Source organism: Nerophis ophidion, linkage group LG04 (assembly GCF_033978795.1).
Source record: "Nerophis ophidion isolate RoL-2023_Sa linkage group LG04, RoL_Noph_v1.0, whole genome shotgun sequence".
Lineage (NCBI taxonomy): Eukaryota > Metazoa > Chordata > Actinopteri > Syngnathiformes > Syngnathidae > Nerophis > Nerophis ophidion.
This window is the reverse complement of record NC_084614.1, coordinates 73,862,414-73,884,152: the sequence shown is the minus strand read 5'-3', so window position 1 is coordinate 73,884,152 and position 21,739 is coordinate 73,862,414. Positions and strand designations below refer to the sequence as shown.

Sequence of the window (21,739 nt, the reverse complement as noted above, 5' to 3'; positions counted from 1 at the left end):
TTATGAGTTGGGCCCTTTTGGGCTCCCAATAATTTTAGTGGGACTTTTTTTTAAAAACTGTCATTACTCAAAAATATTTTAATTAAAAAAAAATACGGGGAAAATATTACATATAAAAAGTGTGACTTTTCAACACTTTTATAAGTGGGGCCCTTTTGGGTCCCCAATAATTTTAGTGGGACTTTTTTTAAAAGCTGTCATTTCTAAAAAATATTCCAATCAAAAAAAAAATGGGGAAAATATTGCATTATTTTGTGCATAAAAAAGCATTTGACAAAAATAGAAAGTGTGAATTTTTAACACTTTTATTAGTTGGGCCCTTTTGGGCTCCCCAAAATTTTAGTGGGACTTTTTTTTTAAAACTGTCATTACTCAAAAATATTCCAATTAAAGTGTGACTTAACACTTTTATGAGTTGGGCCCTTTCGGGTTCCCAATAATTTTAATGGAACTTTTCTTTCAAGCTGTCCTAATTGCCATAAGTGAAATCACACAATTTAAACAGTAAATGGATATTCGATTATTTAAAAAAAAAAGCAACCGAGCCTTTTGTGACAGAGTGAATTTGCAAGCGACCAAAAACTGGTAAAAAAGTAAAAGGGTTATAGCACGTTTCTACCTTTTTAAGGAACTCAAAGCGTCCACATTCACAAACTGATGAGCAGGAGCTGCCATGCAAGGCGCTAACCAGGACCCATCAGGAGCAAGGGTGAAGTGTCTTGCTCAAGGACACAACGGACGTGACTAGGATGGTAGAAGGTGGGGATTGAACCAGGAACCCTCAGGTTGCTGGCACAGCCATTCTCCCAACCGCGCCATGCCGTCCCCAAAAAAAAGGATTTAAGACCCCGCAGTTGGAAGCACAAAAACTGGGGGAAATGTCCCAGAAACATGACCCAGACTATTTTAATAATAATTTTAAAAAAGAGGGCTCAACGAATTAATTATTAATTTGCATTAGTGAGCCAGCTGTTTTTGAAGCTTGGGACTAACGACAACAGTACAGCCAAATGATTATTATTTATTTAACATAAGCATAAACATTATACATAAAGTAAATCTGCGAAAACGGCTTTATGATGTTGAGGAAACAAAAAAAAAAATCACCACCAACACAATAAACCCGTAAGATATAAGTTAACACACCAGGCGCACCATCAACAGTCATGGTAGCGAGAGTGCAATATGAACATTGTACTTAAAGCAACACATTTCATTCAAAAACATTATTTCCTCTTTTGTTTTATCATCACCCCAAAGCATATTTTTTCCCGTCTACAGTGGGGGAAAAAAAAACAAAATCTGTTTTTTAATTTTTTTGTACGTGGAATCCTAAATTCCCGCGTAAGACACCAACAATGTTACGAAAACACCTTTAAAAGAGCAATTTTGTGTGAATATATATGCAAACCGACACCATATGGCAACCTGATCACCTTCCCTCGTCAGAGTCCATCCAAGGACATCAAGAACTACGACTAAAACATCTCCAGTTTTCCGCTGAACAAAGCAAGTGGACATTTCAGGACAGGCAAGCTTCACTTTTCACCCGCAGCCCAAAAACACAAATCTGTGGCTTGTTTCAGCCACCGGACAGCTTGCCACAGACAAAAAAAACCTCCAAATTGCCTCGAAACAAAGAGAAGCTTTCCTTTAGTCTCTGTGGGGTTACGGATTTCTCCCGGGTTCGCCAAGAAAAGGACTTATTGCCAGGACCAGGTCACAGAAGAAACGGATTATGCGTCTAAAGTGACGGTAGTGACTTGGCTATTTTCCACAGGTTCTCATTGAGTCACTTCGTGAATAAAGTCACCACGCTCGGCTACTTGTCGGTACGGGGGGGGGGTGGCTCATTTGGAATGAGACACGGTCATAGAAAAAAACATGCTACTGGTGGTGGCTGATAAGTTTATCTGTAAGGAGAATCAGGGCAGTAAGAGCTAAGTGGAGACTGCGGAGTCTAATAAAGCAGTGTCCAAAGCTATGGTTGTGGTGTGATTGAAACCTCCACTGATGAAGTACGATGAGTTTTCTCTGAGTATGGGAATCTCCACTTATGAAGTACGAGGAGTATCCTCGTAGCATTGGAACCTCCACTGATGAAGTACGATGAGTTTTCTCAGAGTATTGGAATCTCCACTTATGAGGTACGAGGATATTCGTAGCATTGGAACCTCCACTGATGAAGTACGAGGAGTTTCTTCGACCTCCACTGATGAAGTACGAGGAGTTTCCTTGTAGTATTGGAATCGCCACTGATGAAATTTGAAGAGTTTCCTCGAAGTATTGGAACCTCCACTGATGAAGTACAAAGAGTTTCCTCGGAGTATTGGAACTTCCACTGATAAAGTACGAGGAGTTTCCTTGAACTATTGGAACCTCCATGAGGACGTTCAAAAAGTTTCCTTGTAGTGTTGGAACCTCCACTGATGAAGTACGAGGAGTTTCCTCGACGTCCAGTTATGATATGAAGTACAAGGAGTTTCCTCGTAGTGTTGGAACCTCCACTGATAAAGTACGAGGACTTTCCTCGTGGTATTGGAACCTCCACTGATGAAGTACGAGGAGTTTCCTCAACCTCCAATGATGAAGTACAAGGAGTTTCCTTGTAATATTGGAATCTCCACTGAGGAAATTCAAAGAGTTTCCTCCAAGTATTAAAACCTCCACTGATGAAGTACAAAGAGTTTCCTCGGCATATTGGAGCCTCGACTGATGAAGTTCAAATATTTTCCTTGTATTGGAACATCCACTGATGAAGTTACAGGAGTTTCCTTGACCTCCACTGATGAAGTACGAGGAGTTTCCTGTAGTATTGGAATCTCCACTGATGAAGTACGAGGACTTTCCTCCTGGTATTGGAACCTCCACTGATTAAGTACGAAGAGATTCCTCGTAGTATTGGAACAGCCACTGATGAAGTACGATGAGTTTCCTCGTAGTATTGGAACAGCCGCTGATAAAGTACGATGAGTTTCCTCGTAGTATCGGAACCTCCACTGATGAATTAGGGGGAGTTTCCTCTGAGTTTTGGAATCTCCACTGAGCAAGTTCAAAGAGTTTCCTCGTAGTATTGGAACCTCCAATGATGAAGTTCAAAGAGTTTCCTTGTAGTATTGGAACCTCCACTGATTGAAGTACGAGGAGTTTCCTAGACCTCCTCCACTAATGAAGTACGAGGAGTTTCCTCGTAGTATTGGAACCTCCACTGATGAATTAGGGGGAGTTTCCTTTGAGTTTTGGAATCTCCACTGAGCAAGTTCAAAGAGTTTCCTCGTAGTATTGGAACCTCCAATGATGAAGTTCAAAGAGTTTCCTTGTAGTATTGGAACCTCCACTGATTGAAGTACGAGGAGTTTCCTAGACCTCCTCCAGTAATGAAGTACGAGGAGTTTCTTCGTGGTATAGGAACCTCCACTGATAAAGTACGAAGAGTTTCCTCGTAGTATTGGAACATCGACTAATGAAGTACGAAGAGTTTCCTCGTAGTATTGGAACCTCCACTGACGAAGAGTTTCCTCGTGGTATTGGAACATCAACTAATGAAGTACGAAGAGTTTCCTCGTGGTATTGGAACCTCCACTGACGAAGTACGAAGAGTTTCCTCGTAGTATTGGAACCTCCACTGACGAAGTACGAAGAGTTTCCTTGTAGTATTGGAACCTCCACAGATGAAGTACGAAAAGTTTCCTCATAATATTAAACCTCCACTGATGAAGTACGTGGAGTTTCCTCATGGTATCCGTTTTGCTCGATTGTGCAGTGGAAAACGAGGATAAATGAAGGTTCTTCACAAATCCAGTTGAAGAGTAGGCCCAAAGTGGTTCTACTCTGTGTTTCCAGTCGGTCGGACCTTATATCCTTTAGAAAATCATAGGATGTACAAGTCGTCATTGGATCAATGCCACTTTTCCACTGGATGGCATCAACTCAGAAAAGGGGCGGTCGGTATAGAAAACAAATGAGTTGAATTGAGATTACCCGAGAACATGAGGAGAACGAAGGTGGCTAAGGGTAAGGGTGCGGTCGATGCTAGTGGAGACTTTGGGCCTGGTTTACTAAGGTTTGCATGTACAGGGTTTCCCCTAAACTGCCAAGATACCTGTGGCGGTGTGGTTATGAGCTTGGTCACTGGGACGTCTTCAAGTAATTTGCATAATTTGCTTTGATATGATTTTTAGGAAGGCCACGGAGAAGACTTAGTACACGTTGGGAAGACTATGTTTCTCGGGTGGCCTGGGAACGCCTCAGGATCCCCCGGGAAGAGCTGGACGACGTGGCTGGGGAGAGGAAAGCCTGGGCTTCCCTGCTTAGGCTGCTTCCCCCGCGACCTGAGCTTGGATAAGCGGAAGAAGATGGATGGATGGATGGATGAATGGATTATTTTCTTTAGAAAGGCTCCACAAATGTATACATACATTTAAAACAAATCTGTTTTTACTAATTAGCATTAACATATTTATCGTTTTGCTGCTTTTTGTACAAAGTACTTCGTGGAGATTTTTTCAAGTTTTTACAGACTTTAAAAATGTTTTAAAACAACTAGCAATACATCTAGCATTTTCTTCTAGTGTTTTTATAGAATGTACTTGTGTTTAGAGACTATCTTCTATCCCTTGATGTCCCTGACTTAAAAATTTTAAATTAGCAACACATCTAGCACCTTCTTCTGGTATTATTATAGGATGTACTCGTGTTTAGAGACTATCTTGTATCCCTTGATGTCCCTGACTAAAGAAGAGAGCTGCAGCTTTCACTTTCTTCCTTCCGACTTCCGGCAACAAATGAGTGTTCCTACTTCTGGAAACAAATGTGAGTGTGTTGTGTTGTAATCATGGCAGACTTGGTAACAGACAACGAAGATGATTCTTGGGACAAATGAGGTTTCACAACCTTGTCTTTTTGAAGCTGAATATACAGAGGATGAAGTGCTGCTTCTGAAAGCGAGCACAAGGAGAGAGAGAGAGTGAAACGGAGCGGACAGAAGCCGAGAGTGAGGTCGACGCGACTTAACGCCGTAAATGTGGAACTTGCCAACAGAAATGGATTGCTTACCCAAAGTCAACTTAAAAAAATATTCCCGGTCAGCTGGACCTGTTAATTGATTAACGTGGATTAAGTTGAAAAACTTATTCGTGTGTTACCATTTAGTGGTCAATTGTACGGAATATGTACTGTACTGTGCAATCTACTAATACAAGTTTTAATCAATCAATCAAAAACAGTCAACTGTCCCATCGACTGAGTAGGTGGGTTAGTACTTTACAGATACTGTAATGTGATTATTCATGTTTTTCAGTCAGTACTGTTGTGTATTACAAACTCAAGTGATTCAGCCGCTGACGCAAAAGCTAGCTTAGGTCTTTCCCTGGCTAGCTTACGGCTAATGCCGTAGCATGCCGCCCCAAGATGATGTGTTACTACGCTCGATAAATACTTTCTCATTGTTCGCTCTTACAATAACAATGTCGCTAATGCTCAGTTGTTATACGGGTTACGGAACGTAAATGCAGTTTTGTTGACGGGTTTTTGAATGCATATTTAAAAGTGATTTAGCGGCAGAATGAATTGCTTTCATTCGCTGCTTTGTTAATGGAAGCAATTTTACAAATTAAATACCGAAAACTTGTCCCTCAAAAGGATTGTGAACGATAGGCAAAATTCCCTAAAAAAGTGCGGTACCCTTTGAAGGCCTACTGAAACCCAATACTACCGATCACGCGGTCTGATAGTTTATATATCAATGATGAAATATTGACATTGCAACACATGCCAATACGGCCGCTTTAGTTTACTAAATTGCAATTTTAGATTTCCCGCGGAGTTTCTTGTTGAAAACGTCGCGGAATGACGATGCGTGCGCGTGACGTCACGGACTGTCAGGAAATTTTAGCGCACCACCATTTGCGGCTAAAAGTCGTCTCTTTTCATCGCGCAATTAAACAGTATTCTGGACATCTGTGTTGCTGAATCTTTTGCAGTTTGTTCAATTAATAATGGAGACGATAAAGAACAATGCTGTTGGTGGAAAGCGGTGTATTGCAGCTGCCTTTAGCACCGAGACACACCCGGTGTTTCATTTTTAACACAGAGCGGTCAAGCGAACATGTTTCTCTACAGCAACCAGCATGTTTTTGGATGGGAAAATTGTGATATATATATCTTACCGGAGACATCATTGGATTATTCGTCCTCCTGCAGTAGCTGTTTAAAAGTGAGACACTGCGTGTTCACTGCAGCCAGCCGACATCAAGGTATGTCTTTACAATCTCACTAAACACTATTAAAACAATAAGCAGATAAGGGATCTTCCAGATTTATCCTAGTAAATGTGTCTAATTACATCTGAAACGCTCACACTGCTGTCACTTTTTATTTTATTTTTTCTAGTCCTTCGCCATCAATATCATCATCCACGAATCTTTCATCCCCGTTCAAATTAATGGGGAAATTGTCGTTTTCTCGGTCCGAATAGCTCTTGCTGCTGGAGACTCCCATTAAAACAATGTGAGGACGTGAGGAGCCCTCCCCCTTGTGACATCATCGTCTGCGACTTCCGGTAAAGGCGAGGCTTTTTTATCAGCACCAAAAGTTGCGAACTTTATCGTGGATGTTCTCTATTAAATCCTTTCAGCAAAAATATGGTAATATCGCGAAATGATCAAGTATGACACATAGAATGGACCTGCTATCCCCGTTTAGAAAATCTCATTTCAGTAGGCCTTTAAGGGGCTGATTAAAACCAATTCAATTGGCACGTTTTTGTTTCTCACATAGCTATATAAAATTAACATGTTCCCTATATGGAAGAAATGTTTGAAGTATGCATTTTTTTGGAAGTGCAGCCTCTCCTGTGGGCTTCATTGTAGATGCAATGCACGGCTGCTCCTGAAATGCCCATAAAAAGTGGTACATGTCTGCTGTTTGTTCGAAAACATAGCAAAACACCACAGGAAGTAGCATGATAACACGGATGTGCAGTAAATAAGTGCCTCTAAAGCAGACCAGGGCAAATTAAGCCCCGGGGGCCGCATGCAGCCCGTTAAGCTTTTCAATTTGATCCGCCGGACATTACCAAATATTTTTTTTTTAGATCTTTAAGATGGAAAGTGGAGCTGCCATTATGATGTGGAGTGATGTTTTCAAATGACCGTAAGTCTTGAACTGTACAAAGTATTTCAAAGGTTGGAATTTGCGCTTTTGCATGATATACAAGTTACTATGGTAATCTAATTTAGTTGCTATGGTAATCTACGTCACAGCAGCTCAGAGGAGGCACCAAGCAGTGTGGGTGGGGAGCGTTTCCACAGAGTGTTTCCACAGCGAGCCTGAAATTTGGGTGTCGGGGACAGACACGGAAGAGGATTTTTACAACGACGTTCTAAAGCTTAGTGATGTATCAGATGTATCAGAGAGTAGGTAGGGCTTTTTTTTTTTTTACCCTTCGCGTTCATATTTTGCTGTGTTTGTTGCATTTCGCTTGATTGAAAATATGTCGATGGAGAGGGTAGGTGACGTTCATATATTGTCAATATTCAGTGTTTTATCGTTCATAGTTGATATTGTAAATAACACATTATTTTCTTGTACATTCTGGGTGTCTCATTCAGTAGATTCCATTCCCATTTTTCAGGTGATCTGTCATAACGTGTCTAACACTCAGTCAGACATTATTGTGAGGTCCCCAGACAATTTCTCTAAATTTGGCCCCCCGAGTCAAAAATAATCGCCCATGCCTGCTCTATGCTGATAACCTGTATAGTACAAGGAAAAAACTTATTTAAATGCAGTCTCAGTAGATCACACTCTACAGCTCCTCTCTAAGGTTCTCATAGTCATCATTGTCACCGACGTCCCACTGGGTCATTATTGTCACCAATGTCCCACTGGGTGTGAGTTTTCCTTGCCCTTATGTGGGCCTACCGAGGATGTCGTGGTGGTTTGTGCAGCCCTTTGAGACACTAGTGATTTAGGGCTATATAAGTAAACATTGATTGATTGATAATAATTAGTGCTTGAAAATGTTATAGTTTGCACACGCTGTTTAGCAGGTGGGATGCGGATCTTAGTAAATCAGGCCCTTTGTCGGAACAACAAGTGCATTTTCTGGTACTTTAAGAGATGACTAGTTGCAGTGGAAACAAAAGACCCCTCCGTCTCGAAAGCTCTGGACGATCCAGATCAGGAGAAAAGTCCCAGGTTTTTCTTGTGTAAAAAGTTTCCAGCAAGTGGGAACTCATTTCCTCCCTGTAAAGGAATCCTTTGATTTTGGAGGGGGGTGGGGGGGGGGGGCATGGGCCAGTGGGAGAGGCCAGGACCTGGCATCCTGTGAAAGAGCAGACACTGGAGGTGTCAGGTTTGTGAGGAGCAATGTAAGAAGCATTCAGGTTCATTCGCATAGGCAGGTTGGAGTGGGTGGTCTCCTCCTCCTCGGCGAGGAAGTGACCTGACACTGCAGCAGGCGTTTGGTTACCGTACAGTCGGGATCTCTGCACAAAACCGGAGGATTATGGCTCAATACTCAAAACTGCTGTTTTTGAACTTCCGCATTAACGGCGGTTCTTTCAATCAGTAGCTGTAAGCTCTCAAGAAAAAAAAGACAACACATTTTTTGCAGTAAACAGGCATCTCGAAGTTGGTACTGGTCATTCGTCCATTTTCTGTCCTCAAAATCAAATCCTCATCAGTTTGCATCAAAGCACTGGTTCAGTGTTTCACAAATAGCCCAAGAAGCTACATCTTGGTTTCTGAACACATCCCCAGTGTCCAACTTTTAGACAAACAGTCCAAGTAGGGACTTCCGCCCTGACCTAAGGCCGACCCAGACACTTTTTTTTTTTGTTTTTTGTTTTTTTAAATTGAATGAAAATAACAAATTCAATCCAGTAAGAGTTCAGAGAGTACCCTCGAGTGTCCTCCTACCTCAAAGATCCGAGGAGCTGCAGCGACTTTTCACCTTGGGCACCACGAGTATCTCGTCCCCGTCCCGGATGCTGTACGAGTGGAGGGCCCGGCAGCCGCACTTCAGCTCCTCGGGCCCGAACATAGAGCACATGTCCCGGTTGATGTAGAAGAGCCGGATGCCGTTGGTGGGCAGCTGGAGCAGCGCCCTCAGCTGCTTCTTCAGGTCGCCCACCGTCTTCTCCAGGCGGAGGTTCACCGCTTCCACCTTGTCGCCCCAACGCACGTCCACCATGGTGCTCTGGGGGCTCAGGTCCACGTCGGCCAGCGGGGCCAGCTGACCGTACTTGGATACCAGCTCGTGGTACCTGTCGAGAAAGTCAACACATTTTACCCTGGGAGAGGGCTGCACAATTATTTACATTTTAATAGGGATCATGATTTTGGCCGCCATGATTAAATAAAGGTGATCATCATACTTGCCAACCCTCCCGGATTGTCCGAGAGACTCCCGAAATTCAGCGCCCTTCCCGAAACCTCCCGGAAGAAATTTTCTTCCAAAAATCTTCCGAAATTCAGCTGGAGCTTCAGGCTACGCCCCCTCCAGCTCAAACGTGCACAGTTCGAAGCTTGAAAGGGGAGATTGCAGGCGGATCTGACGGCATTTAAAGTCATTTTTGAAAACGACTGCTAATATTCCTCCTTTTCGACTGGACGACCGCGGAGAATTAAAGTAGGAACACTCCGGAGGCAGAAGTTCATTAGGAGGGGCGGACTCACCGGCTCTCAGCCATGTTTCCGTCACACAGAGGAAGTCAAGAAATCCTTCAGGATAAACGTTTTGTTTGTCAAAGATCTTGCGTTCACAAGACCGAACCTGGCGCAGCTAATTCAGATGGGGCCCGACACACACAGCCCGCAGGTGGCGGTGGGGAGGAGCCACGAGGCGGGAAAGGAAGGCAGGAATCCGGCCAGGTGAAAAAGCTGACTGGGACGTTGAAAAACCAACGTCGAAGTTGATCATATCAGTGGGAAAGGGGCAAAGATCCAACAGTGTTTGGTGGTCATACACAAGCAGTGAGCTGACAGAGACGAAAATAGACGCAAACAACACAAAAACGAACAGAGCGGACAACGAGAGACGGCAGGGCAAAGCACATACTGGCGCCATCTTCTGGAAACTCGGAAGTGACGTTACTCAAATAGTGAAAGGTAAGGGGTGTTCTTTTTTTTTTGTAACCAGCAAGCACAGTACAGTTAGTGGAACAACTGTGTTTTTATTACTGTGTATTTGATAGGTGCCGTCTGAAATTCAAATATTTATTTTATTTATATATATAATAAAATAAATTTATATAGCTAGAATTCACTGAAAGTTAAGTATTTCATACATATATATATATATATATATATATGTATGAAATACTAGAGTTGGTGAATTGGCTGTAAATACACTCTCCTCTTAACCACGCCCCCCGGCCCAAACCACGCCTCCGCCCCACCCCCGACCACGCCCCCCAACCCCCACCTCCCGAAATCGGAGGTCTCAAGGTTGGCAAGTATGGTGATCATCGACAACAATAATCAAAAAGCAGTCTTTATCAGTATATTGTCTTGAAGCCCTGTGAATTGGCTCCCGCTCACGCCAGAGGCCCTTTTAATGTGCATGGAGCTCCATAACCACACTGACCGCCTTCTCGCCCAGCATTAACAATCTGCTGGAGTTGGTCACCTCGTTCCACTTATGTGGAGTCCTCGGCGTGCGCTGAAGACCGCGCCGCTGTTAATAAATGGCGACAGGTATGGACTGCGATGAGGTGTCGACTTGTCCAGGGTCAAAATTGCTTAGAAGTCGGTAAGCAAAACCAGAATGATTCCGTACATTAGGCACACCGGGTTGTAAGGCGCACTTTTGAGTTTTGAGGAAAAAAAGGATTTCAAGTGCGCCTTATAGTCGGGAAAATACGGTAATCTCGGTGTGCCCCAAATCAGTTTAGTTTGGAATTCCACCAGGAAAAACTGTCTGCAAAAAATCTCAACATGTATGTCTCTGTCGTGGCTGCTCAGTACAACACAGGTAAGATGACCATAGGTAGCGAGCTTAGGGCTAATACCGTATTATAGAGGTGCGCGGATAGGCAATTATATCATCCGCATCACCAGAATCTTCATCCACCCGAACAAACCGCCCGATGAATTACATCAGAGGTTGGCCACCTTTACCACTCACAGAGCTATTTAAAACTGTTTCACAGAGTAATGTAGTCAATCGGAACCGCTAACGTTCTCGCGACTATTCAATAGCGTTCGTCCTAATGACAAGAATATGGGAGTGCTGAGAAGCCATTGCCTTTGACACCTTCAACAACATGTACGAACCGATTGTTGGTCCGGCAACATGTTGTGTGCAGCTTCCGCAATCACATGTATGAGTTTGAGTATGGGTGACAGAGTACACCGATGGTTGTGATATAAACAACTTTAACACTTACTAATATGCGCCACGGTATGAAGCCACACAACACAAGATTGACAAACACATTTCGGGAGAACATCTTCACAGTAACACAACATAAACGCAACATAACTAATACCCATGATCCTTTGTATTCATGACACATCCTGAATATATTTTACACCCCCGCCCACCTTACCGAGGCACGGGGGGTGGCGGGGTTTGGGGTGTATAAAATAGTCAGGATGTGTCATGAATACAAAGGATTATGGGTATTTGTTGTGTTGCGTTTATGTTGTGTTACTGTGAGGATGTTCTCCCGAAATATGTCGTTCTTAATTGGTGTGGCATCAAAGCGTGGCGCATATTACTAAGAGTGTTAAAATTGTTTATATCACAACCATTAGTGTACTCTGTGTCACCCAGTATGCCTTGCTGTCGTGTGCGTGTTGCCGCGGGAGCCACACACAACATGATGCTGGACTGACAAGTAGATCGTGCATGTTGTAGTAGGCGACAAAGCTTTAACACTTACTAATATGCGCCACGCTATGAAGCCACACAATACAAGATTGACAAACAAATTTCGGGAGAACATTCTAACAGTAACACAACATAAACGCAACATAACTAATACCCATAATCCTTTGTATACATGACGCTCCCTGATTATATTTTACACCTTTCGTCTTCTTGTCTTTCATAAGGATTGTGAACAATAGGCAATATTCCACAAAAAAGTGCAGTTCCCCTTTAAGGACCTTGGTAGTGATGTTTTAATGACTTCCAATGAGAACGTTTGCTTCTAAACCAGAACAAAGTGATTACAGGTGTAACATGGATCATGTCATCAGCTGTGGTGCCATCCAAAAACAAATCATCTCCTCACTTTTTCCTTGATAGCTTTGATGACAAAGTAGATGCATGCATTAAAAAATAAAAAATACAAATAAATCAATCCGCTACCTCGTGTATCACTTTTCCCAATCGGAGAATTCCCAGCACAAAGGAGTCATTGAGGTGGGAGAGAGTGGGAGCATTGTCCCCCAAAGGTTGATCCGCCCCTCCTTCCACCCCCCCGCCCCGTTTGGGGACTACACATTCCCTCGTTAACATTCTGCACAGGTTAAGTGGAATGCCGGCGTGTGCGATCATGTGACCCGTGTCTGTACACGTGATGCTTCATATACACTAGATCAGGGGTGTCAAGAACTTTTGACTTTGGGCTAATTAATTTGGGCCGGGGGCCGAAAGCCGACTGCATGTAAAGTAACAATATATATAACCTATACATATATATGTGTACATATTACAATAATTAATAGTTAATATAATAGATTTTTAAGAGTATGTGAAAGTTTGAATCCTACATTGTTTACTTCCCTGACGACCTCCTTAAACTTTATTAAACAATCAGAAATATCAAGCAGCTAAAGTGTGGCAACCATGAAATAGTGTGGAGAGAGTGTTTAGCATTTTTCCCATCAGGCATTGTAATTAGGGATGTCCGATAATATCGGACTGCCGATATTATCGGCCGATAGATGCTTTAAAATGTAATATCGGAAATTATCGGTTTCAAAATGTAAAATTTATGAATTTTTAAAACGCTGCTGTGTACACGGACGTAGGGAGGAGTACAGAGCGCCAATAAACCTTAAAGGCACTACCTTCCTGCCTATCACATTATATCTACGGCTTTTCTCACACACAAGAATGCAAGGCCTACTTGGTCAACAGCCATACAGGTCACACTGAGGGTGGCCGTATAAACAACTTTAACACTGTTACACTGTGAACCCACACCAAACAAGAATGACAAACACATTTCGGAAGAACATCAGCACCGTAACACAACAGAACAAATACCCTGAATCCCTTGCAGCACTAACTGTTCCGGGGAGCTACTACACGGAAACCAACATTGAATGACCGTGACCTTCGATCCCTCAGGCCACACTGTATCAAAAACCAACATCAATCTCTAAAGGACACAACCACATGGGCTCAGGAACACTTTAGAAAACCACTGTCACTAAATACAGTTCTTCGCTACATCTGTAAGTGCAAGTTAAAGCTCTACTATGCAAAGCAAAAGCCATTTATCAACAACACCCAGAAACGCCGCCGCCTTCTCTGGGCCCGAGATCATCTAAGATGAACTGATGCAAAGTGGAAAATTGTTCTGTGGTCTGACGAGTCCACATTTCAAATTGTTTTTGGAAATATTAAATATCATGTCATCTGGACTGTTATCGACGTAAAGTTCAAAAGCCAGCATCTGTTATGGTATGGGGGTGCATTAGTGCCCAAGGCATGGGTAACTTACACATCTGTGAAGGCACCATCAATGCTGAAAGGTACATACAGGTTTTGGAAGAACATATGCTGCCATCTAAGCGCCGTCTTTTTCATGGACGCCCCTGCTTATTTCAGCAAGACAATCCCAAGCCACATTCAGCATGTGTTACAACAGCGTGGCTTTGTAAAAAAAAGAGTGCGGGCACTTTCCTGGCCAAAATCTGGCTCCCATCGAAAATGTGTGGCGCATTATGAGGCGTAAAATACGACAGCGGAGACCCCGGACTGTTGAACGACTAAAGCTCTACATAAAACAAGAATGGGAAAGATTTCCACTTTCAAAGCTTCAACAAGTAGTTTCCTCAGTTCCCAAAGGTTTATTGAGTGTTGTTAAAAGAAAAGGTGATGTAACACAGTGGTGAACATGCCCTTTCCCAACTACTTTGGCACATGTTGCAGCCATGAAATTCTAAGTTACTATTATTTGCACAAAAAAAAAAAAAAGTATTAGTTTGAACATCAAATATGTTGTCTTTGTAGTGCATTCAACTGAATATGGGTTGAAAAGGATTTGCAAATCATTGTATTCCGTTTATATTTACATCTAACACAATTTCCCAACTCATATGGAAACAGGGTTTGTAGCTAACATAGACATATCATGTGTTGCCTTCATTTTAACACTTATATAAGGCTTTACATTTTTTGCGGCTCCAGACAGATTTTTATTTTGTATTTTTGGTCCAATATGGCTCTTTCCAAATTTTAGGTTGCCGACCCCTTGGATAGGGTCATATAAGTAAAAGCGGTGCTGCCATCGTTACAAAACACAATTCACAGTCATTGCCCCGGATTTACTCGCACTGTCCACAATATAGCCGCAAAATTTCAGCAATTTTATTGTCCATTTTTTTAATTTGGAAACACCCCACTGGTCAGATTTTTTATTAAACTCATAACAACTCACGGGCCAAACTGAAGATGCCGACAAACCTTAGTTTAGACACACCTTCACTGTATGTAATTATTTCTTTAAAATCTTGACTTCCTATTCAAATTGTAATGTGGTTAGAGTCATGTGAGTTTCATAAAAGCATGCGTGCCACCTTGTGGATTGGCGTGGATTTACAGTATCTTCAAACAATAACCCCCCCTAAATTTATGTAATTCATTTGACAATATTATTTTATTTTCCTGTCACTCTTCTTTAAGAGGCCCTACAACCTTGAGTGAGCGCAGGATTCCGTACCTTTCTGGACGTTTCTGTTCCGTACAGTCTTGGTAGTAGTACCTGACGAAGAACCTCTCTGCGTCTTCTCTCTCGTTATCGGACACTGCACCTCCGTTCAGCACCAAGATTTTGGGCAGTCTGCAAAGGAAAAATGCAGAAGAATCTTAACAGTTTGCGTCGAAATCCTGACAGCAACGAACAAAAACAGCATGTTTTATTGCTTTTGGTTTGTGATTTTTATTCTAAGTACAAAAGGTTGCCAACTGACGAATTATATCTTATTGTTCTTATTGGTTTGTTTCATTAAGAGATTTACCATTTTTGATTCCAATTACAGTGTTAAAATATACGAGAAATACAAGTTTATTGCAATTGAAAGGATGTCCATACATTATTGTTATGTATTATCATTACATCAATAGTTAATAATGGAAAAAATATTATTTATCGGCAATAATTTGAAGGTCAAGCAAAATATATTGTGTGCCCAGGCCTACCTCATACAGGAGGATATGGGATCGCAGAGGTGAGTCTGTTTTTAACTCAAAAAATTATGGGCGGATTTTCATGAAACTTTCAGAAAATGTCAAAAATTGCATGAAGAACGAGTTATTACATTTTGAGGCTGTTCCGGAACATTTCTACTACATGACCTTACGTTTGTGTTGCCACGTATTAAAAATTAGCTGCTTTTTTTTTTTTAACGAAAGAAACTGCTGTTCTAAATGTGTCCACTGGATGTCACAATAGCAATTCTGTTAGATAGATAGATAGATAGTACTTTATTGATTCCTTCAGGAAAATTAAAATTCCAGCAGCAGTGTACAGAGTTGAGATCAATTTAAAGAAAAAAGTAAAAAGTAAATAATGGGGGTTTTAAAGGAAACAAAATAGAGAAATATTACAAAAAGAATAAAAACAATGGGAATAACAATATAACAGTAAAATAAGAATATAACAAGACAAAGTAGGCAGTAGTGACCATGTTATGAAAACGTATTGCACTGTTAATGTTTTGCATCCCCTGTCATCCTAGTACCCCCCGCCCCCCGTCCCAGAGAGGAGTTGTACAGTCTAATGGCGTGTGGGACAAAGGAGTTCTTGAGTCTATTAGTCCTGCACTTGGGATGAAGCAGTCTAGCACTGAACAGGCACCTCTGGCTACTGATAACGCTTTGCAGAGTGTGACTGGCATCATCCAGGATGCTTACTAGTTTAGGCAACCAAACGATTTATAACGGGGGTCAAGCAAGAAGTACACAGTAAAGGGTGAAAGGGCTTCAAACACATCGTCACTTGGCACCCGTGTTGCCCCAAAATGTGAACCGAACCCTTTTGAAAAGTTTTTACCCCCGTTTCTCATGGTTTGTTGAGTTAGTACTGGACATGACAGAGGAGGTATTTCATACCTAGAAGTTTACATGTTGTGTTTTATGTTTAATCCCAGAAAGACTGTGACCTAAAAGTTTAATCCTGGCTTTGTAGATACACTGAGACGAAGTCTAAGCTCATTGTGTTTTGAGGCCATGTCTACACTAAGTCGTTTAACCCATTAAATGAATAATTATTTAGCCAAAGCTCCGTTCCAACCAGACTAAACCATCGATTAAGGTCCCCCCTCCTCGGGCAATTTTTTACATGGCTAAGTGCGCCGTGTATTTCTTGAATCTCCGGCATTTAGTTTTGTATGGACTCATTGATCCATTGATGTCCAAACCTACTTCAGAGAGGAAGTAATGCTGGAAAGACCGTCCCCCGCACAGGAAGTGACGTCAGAAAGAACGCGCCACAGCTAGCTTCATAACAAAGCAGTTTTGTAACTTGAAGCTAACCAATGGAAATATGAAGGCGAGACATCCAGACATGCCCAGGTTTCTCCTTCTTCTACATCTACAGACACTTTGGAAATCACACATGAATACCTTAAAAGAAAGCGATTGCAGGTATTTTGAATACAACACTTCTCAGATGGCAAGAGAATTTTCGAATGTCCGGCAGGGTCAGCTGTGATCCTATTTACCGAAAAACTTTGTCCATTTGTTGAAGGAGAGTCAACGAGAATGCGAGCTCCCGTGGATGTGATGAAAATGGTAGCGTGTGCTTTGTATTACCTGGCCGTCGAAAAAAACTGCGAATGCATTTGGACTGGCAAAGCAGACTGTATCAGTTATTGTCCGCGTGTATGTCGCGGACTCAACGTCTATATTTAAATTCACCAAAAACGAATGGACAACGAAGGTGAAGGTAAAAGAGTGAGGAGTGTCCTGACTAGATATCTAGATCCCTAGTTTGATTGATGTTAAATGTTCTTTATCACATTGTTTACGTGTCTAATAAATATTTGATTCATGTATTCTGGGTCAGGTATGATTCACTCCAATAGGGCCCCAAAGTACACTGAATTCCAGGTATTTGAAATACCACAACACTGGATATTGTTCAGATAAGTTACATTTAAAAATATGCCACAAAGCTACACTGGAGATGACTATGGCGTGTGCATTTTCCGTACATGCGTATTAGGTTGCGTTCCGCCGGTGGACGGAGGGGTACGGGGGTCTTAAACGGTGGTATTATTGTGTGTGGACACGGATTAGGTTGTGATTTACCCAGGATAACCTTATCCGGCTTAAAGGGGAACATTATCACCAAACCTATGTAAGCGTCAATATATACCTTGATGTTGCAGAAAAAAGACCATGTATTTTTTTAACCGATTTCCGAACTCTAAATGGGTGAATTATGGCAAATTAAACGCCTTTCTGTTTATCGGTCTTTTAGCGATGACGTCAGAACGTGACGTCACCGAGGTAACACACCTGCCATATTCATTTTCACATTACAAACACCGGGTCTCAGCTCTGTTATTTTCCGTTTTTTCGACTATTTTTTGAAACCTTGGAGACATCATGCCTCGTCGGTGTGTTGTCGGAGGGTATAACAACACTAACGGGGAGGGATTCAAGTTGCACCACTGGCAAGAAATCTGCCGCCAGACCCCCATTGAATGTACCAAAGTGTCTTCACATTTGACCGGCGATGCTAAGACAGACATGGCACAGAGATGTATGGATAACCTGCAGATGCATTTGCAACGATTAAGTCAACGAAACCACAAAGGTGAGTTTTGTTGATGTTGTTGACTTATGTGCTAATCAGACATATTTGGTGACGGCATGACTGCCAGCTAATCGATGCTAACATGCTACGCTAATCGATGCTAACATGCTATTTACGCTAGCTGTATGTACATTTGAAACTAGATACCCACATGTAATGCGAATCAAACACTTACCAATCGACAGATTTAAGTTGCTCCAGTGTCACAAGATTCGAAAATCCTGATCGTTTGGTCTGCACATTTTACCGCCGATGCTAATAAGGCAGCCATGGTATGGGCCACTTCATTAGGTACACCCACGCTATGGCCGAATAGCGTCAATAGCTATTCGCTCAATAGCTTCAATTTCTTCTTCAATTTCGTTTTTGCTATCTTCCTCCATACTCCGACCATCTGTTTCAATACATGCCTAATCTGTTGAATCGCTGAAGCCGCTGAAATCCGAATCTGAATACGAGCTAATGTCGCTATATCTTGCTGTGGTGACCGCCATGTTGTTTGTATTGGCAGCACTGTATGACGTCGCAGGGAAATGGATAGTGGTTTCGAAGATAGCGAAAATAAGGCACTTTAAAGCTTTATTTAGGGATATTCCGGGACCGGTAAAATTTTGAAAAAAACTCCAAAAAATACAACAAGCCACTGGGAACTGATTTTTATTGTTTTAAACCCTTTTGAAATTGTGATAATGTTCCCCTTTAAGTGTAAACGGGGGCCTGAAACGGCACCAGTTTCCTCAGAATTTTCAACATATTTGAAGTGTTTTGTCCAGAGGATTATTTGTGATTTGTACATTTTCATAATGTGCCTGGAGTTGTCTTTATTTTTAAGTTATCATGCCGTAATTTTACCATTACGGCCCACTTGGTAATAGATTTTCCTCCATGCGGCCCGTGAGCTACATTGAGTTTGACACCCCGGACAAGAGGCTTCATTCCGTTTATGTCATCCGCTACGCATAACTCAAAAACTCACGGGCACATTTTGATTCAACTTAGGCTGGGCGATATATCGAACTACTCGATATATCACGGGTTTGTCTCTGTGCGATATAGAAAATGACTATATCCTGATATTCGAGTATACATTCTCACGTAGTTGCTTTTAGCTGCTGGCATTACACTACAGGCTCTTCCCACTCTTTCTTGTCTCTCCTTCTCACAGACAGCAAGCGCACCTTCTTACATACGTCTCATACGTATACGCCCTCCCCGAGCAGAGAGGTAGCAGCATGTGGTGCGAGTGGTAAAACAAGAGAAAGAAGGTGCGAATCTGGTAACAAATGACAAATTAATTCCCAAGAAAAACAGCAGGGGGTCCATCGTCTGGCGGTGGCTTGGCTTGAAAGTGGGAGTATGTCGAACAGACAACCGTAATTTGTCAAGTGTGGGGCAAAAGCGTTGCTACAAAAAGTAGCATTACTGCTAATATGTAGCATCATTTGAAAAGTTACCCGCTAGAGAATGAAGAGTGCTTACTCCGCATATCAACATCTCCATTCGGTGCCAAACCAACAAAATGCAGAGGCAAACATTTACACATCGACACCGTATGAAAAAAACAGTCAACAACATAAGGAGATGACGTCCGCAGTAACCTACTACATAGCGATTTGATTTCCTATTATGCAGCTCATCTTTTTTTTGACAGTTTCAGTATTTAAATATTTTGTGTGACATCATGCACAGAAGTGCACTTTATTTGTTTTAAATTATTGTAGTAGCGTTCTGTACAAAAAGTGCACTTTAATTTAGTGTTGTTTTGATATGTCATCTTAGTGACATCCAGAGGTGGGTAGAAAAGCCAGAAATTGTACTCTAGAGATTAATTACTCAAGTAAGGAGTAGTCACCCAAATATTTAATTGAGTAAAAGTAAAAAGTATGTTGTGGAAAAACTACTCAAGTACTGATAAGAAACCTGTTCGTTTAATGATGACGGCAACAAGTAATGCACAAAAACATAAAAATAGCAATGAACAAATTCCTAGCCAGGAATATCTCTTAAGCAACTAAAACAATAATATATATTAAATAATATATATTTGGTTTTACACTGTATTGAAAAAAAATTTGAAAATTAATTTTACCTTTGCAACCTCATTATACTATTGGCCAAGTTTTATATTCATAAATGTACATTTCTCAATACCCGACCTGTTTTTTGTGCCTTTAAAAAAATATTTAAAACTACATTAAAACACTCTCTACCTCAAACAAGCAAAAAGATGTGAAAACGACGATGCTGTGTTCCAAATTTAAGTTATTTACTGAGATTGAGTGAGCCTATGGCTTTGCACTTTGTTTATTTTATATATATATTTTTTTTGCATTCTATTTTATTTACTTTGAATTTACAACCCCCTGGCGCTGTTTTGTACGTTTTTTATACTGTTTTGTACTGTTTTTGTACCTACTTTAAATATAATTTTCAACTGTTTGTAAATGTTGCAATTTAAAAATAAAGGTTTATATTTATATATATATATATATATATATATATATATATATATATATATATATATATATATAAACCTTTATTTTTATATATATATATATTTTTATATATATATATATATATATATATATATATGTATATATAAGTTCAGTTAATCATGTGACCGCCTGGCTCTGTTTGATTGGTGAAACGGAGTCAAACGTCACCAGTGACTGCATTTGATTGGTGAAACGCAGGCATGTGATAGACCCTTCTTTGAAGGTCTGTCTGACTAACCAAAACAAACAAAGCGTGCATTAAGAAATCGTTAAAAATCAGTAGCGAGTAGCGTGCTGAATGTAGATAAATGGAGCGGAGTAAAAGTAGCTTTTCTTCTCTAGAAATATACTCAAGTAAAAGTAAGAGTATGTTGCATTAAAACTACTCTTAGAAGCAGAATTCATCCCAAAAGTTACTCAAGTAAATGTAACGGAGTAAATGTAGCGTGTTACTACCCACCTCTGGTGACATCATGCACAAAAGTGCACTAATAGCTTGTTTTAAAATGTCTCTGACAATCTTGCGCTTTTTGTTTTGGAAATGACATGAATGTTTGTGCCACTGCTTAGTAACTGTTTAATAAATACACTTTTGGTCAATTGAATTAGTTGTGATTTCCCTCTCTGCATGAAAATTTAATATATGTTAAAGGCCTACTGAAACCCACTCCTACCGACCACGCAGTCTCTGATAGTTTTTATATCAATGATGAAATCTTGACATTGCAACACATGCCAATACGGCCTTTTTAGTTTACTAAATTGCAATTTTAAATTTCGCGCGAAGTATCCTATTGAAAACGGCGGTATGATGACGCGTGCGCGTGACGTCTCGGATTGTAGCGGACATTTTTTTCCGGCCCGATCCAAACTACAAGTAGTCTGCTTAAATTGCATAATTACACAGTATTCTGGACATCTGTGTTGCTGAATCTTTTGCAATTTGTTCAATTAATAATGGAGACGTCAAGGAAGAAAGATGTAGATGGGAAGCGGTGTATTGCAGCTGCCTTTAGCAACACAAACACAGCCGGTGTTTTCTTGTTTACATTCCCGAAGGTGAAGCTTTACTATGGAACAGAGCGGTCAAGCGAACATGGTTCTCTACCACATGTCAACCGGCAGGTTTCGGTGAGAAAATTGTGGTAATAAGTCGGCTCTTACCGTAGACATGAGCGGAGCTTGCAGACTATTACCTCCTCCCACCGGAGACACTGGCGGTCACCACACCCCTCC

General features: G+C 41.3%; 1 protein-coding gene across 2 annotated transcripts in view; it reads right to left on the bottom strand.

Annotated features, from left to right (window-relative positions):
• Positions 1-1,005: 1,005 nt before the first annotated feature.
• Positions 1,006-21,739, bottom strand: part of LOC133551846 (tubulin-specific chaperone cofactor E-like protein) — a 49,600-nt gene continuing 28,866 nt past the window's right edge. For both annotated transcript variants that reach the window (XM_061898998.1, XM_061898999.1), the window contains exons 8-9: positions 14,907-15,026; positions 1,006-9,269 (exon numbers count right to left, since the gene is read on the bottom strand). In XM_061898998.1, coding sequence (XP_061754982.1) covers positions 8,924-9,269; positions 14,907-15,026 — 466 coding nt within the window. In that variant the 3' untranslated portion in view covers positions 1,006-8,923. The remainder of the gene's footprint in view (positions 9,270-14,906; positions 15,027-21,739) is intronic.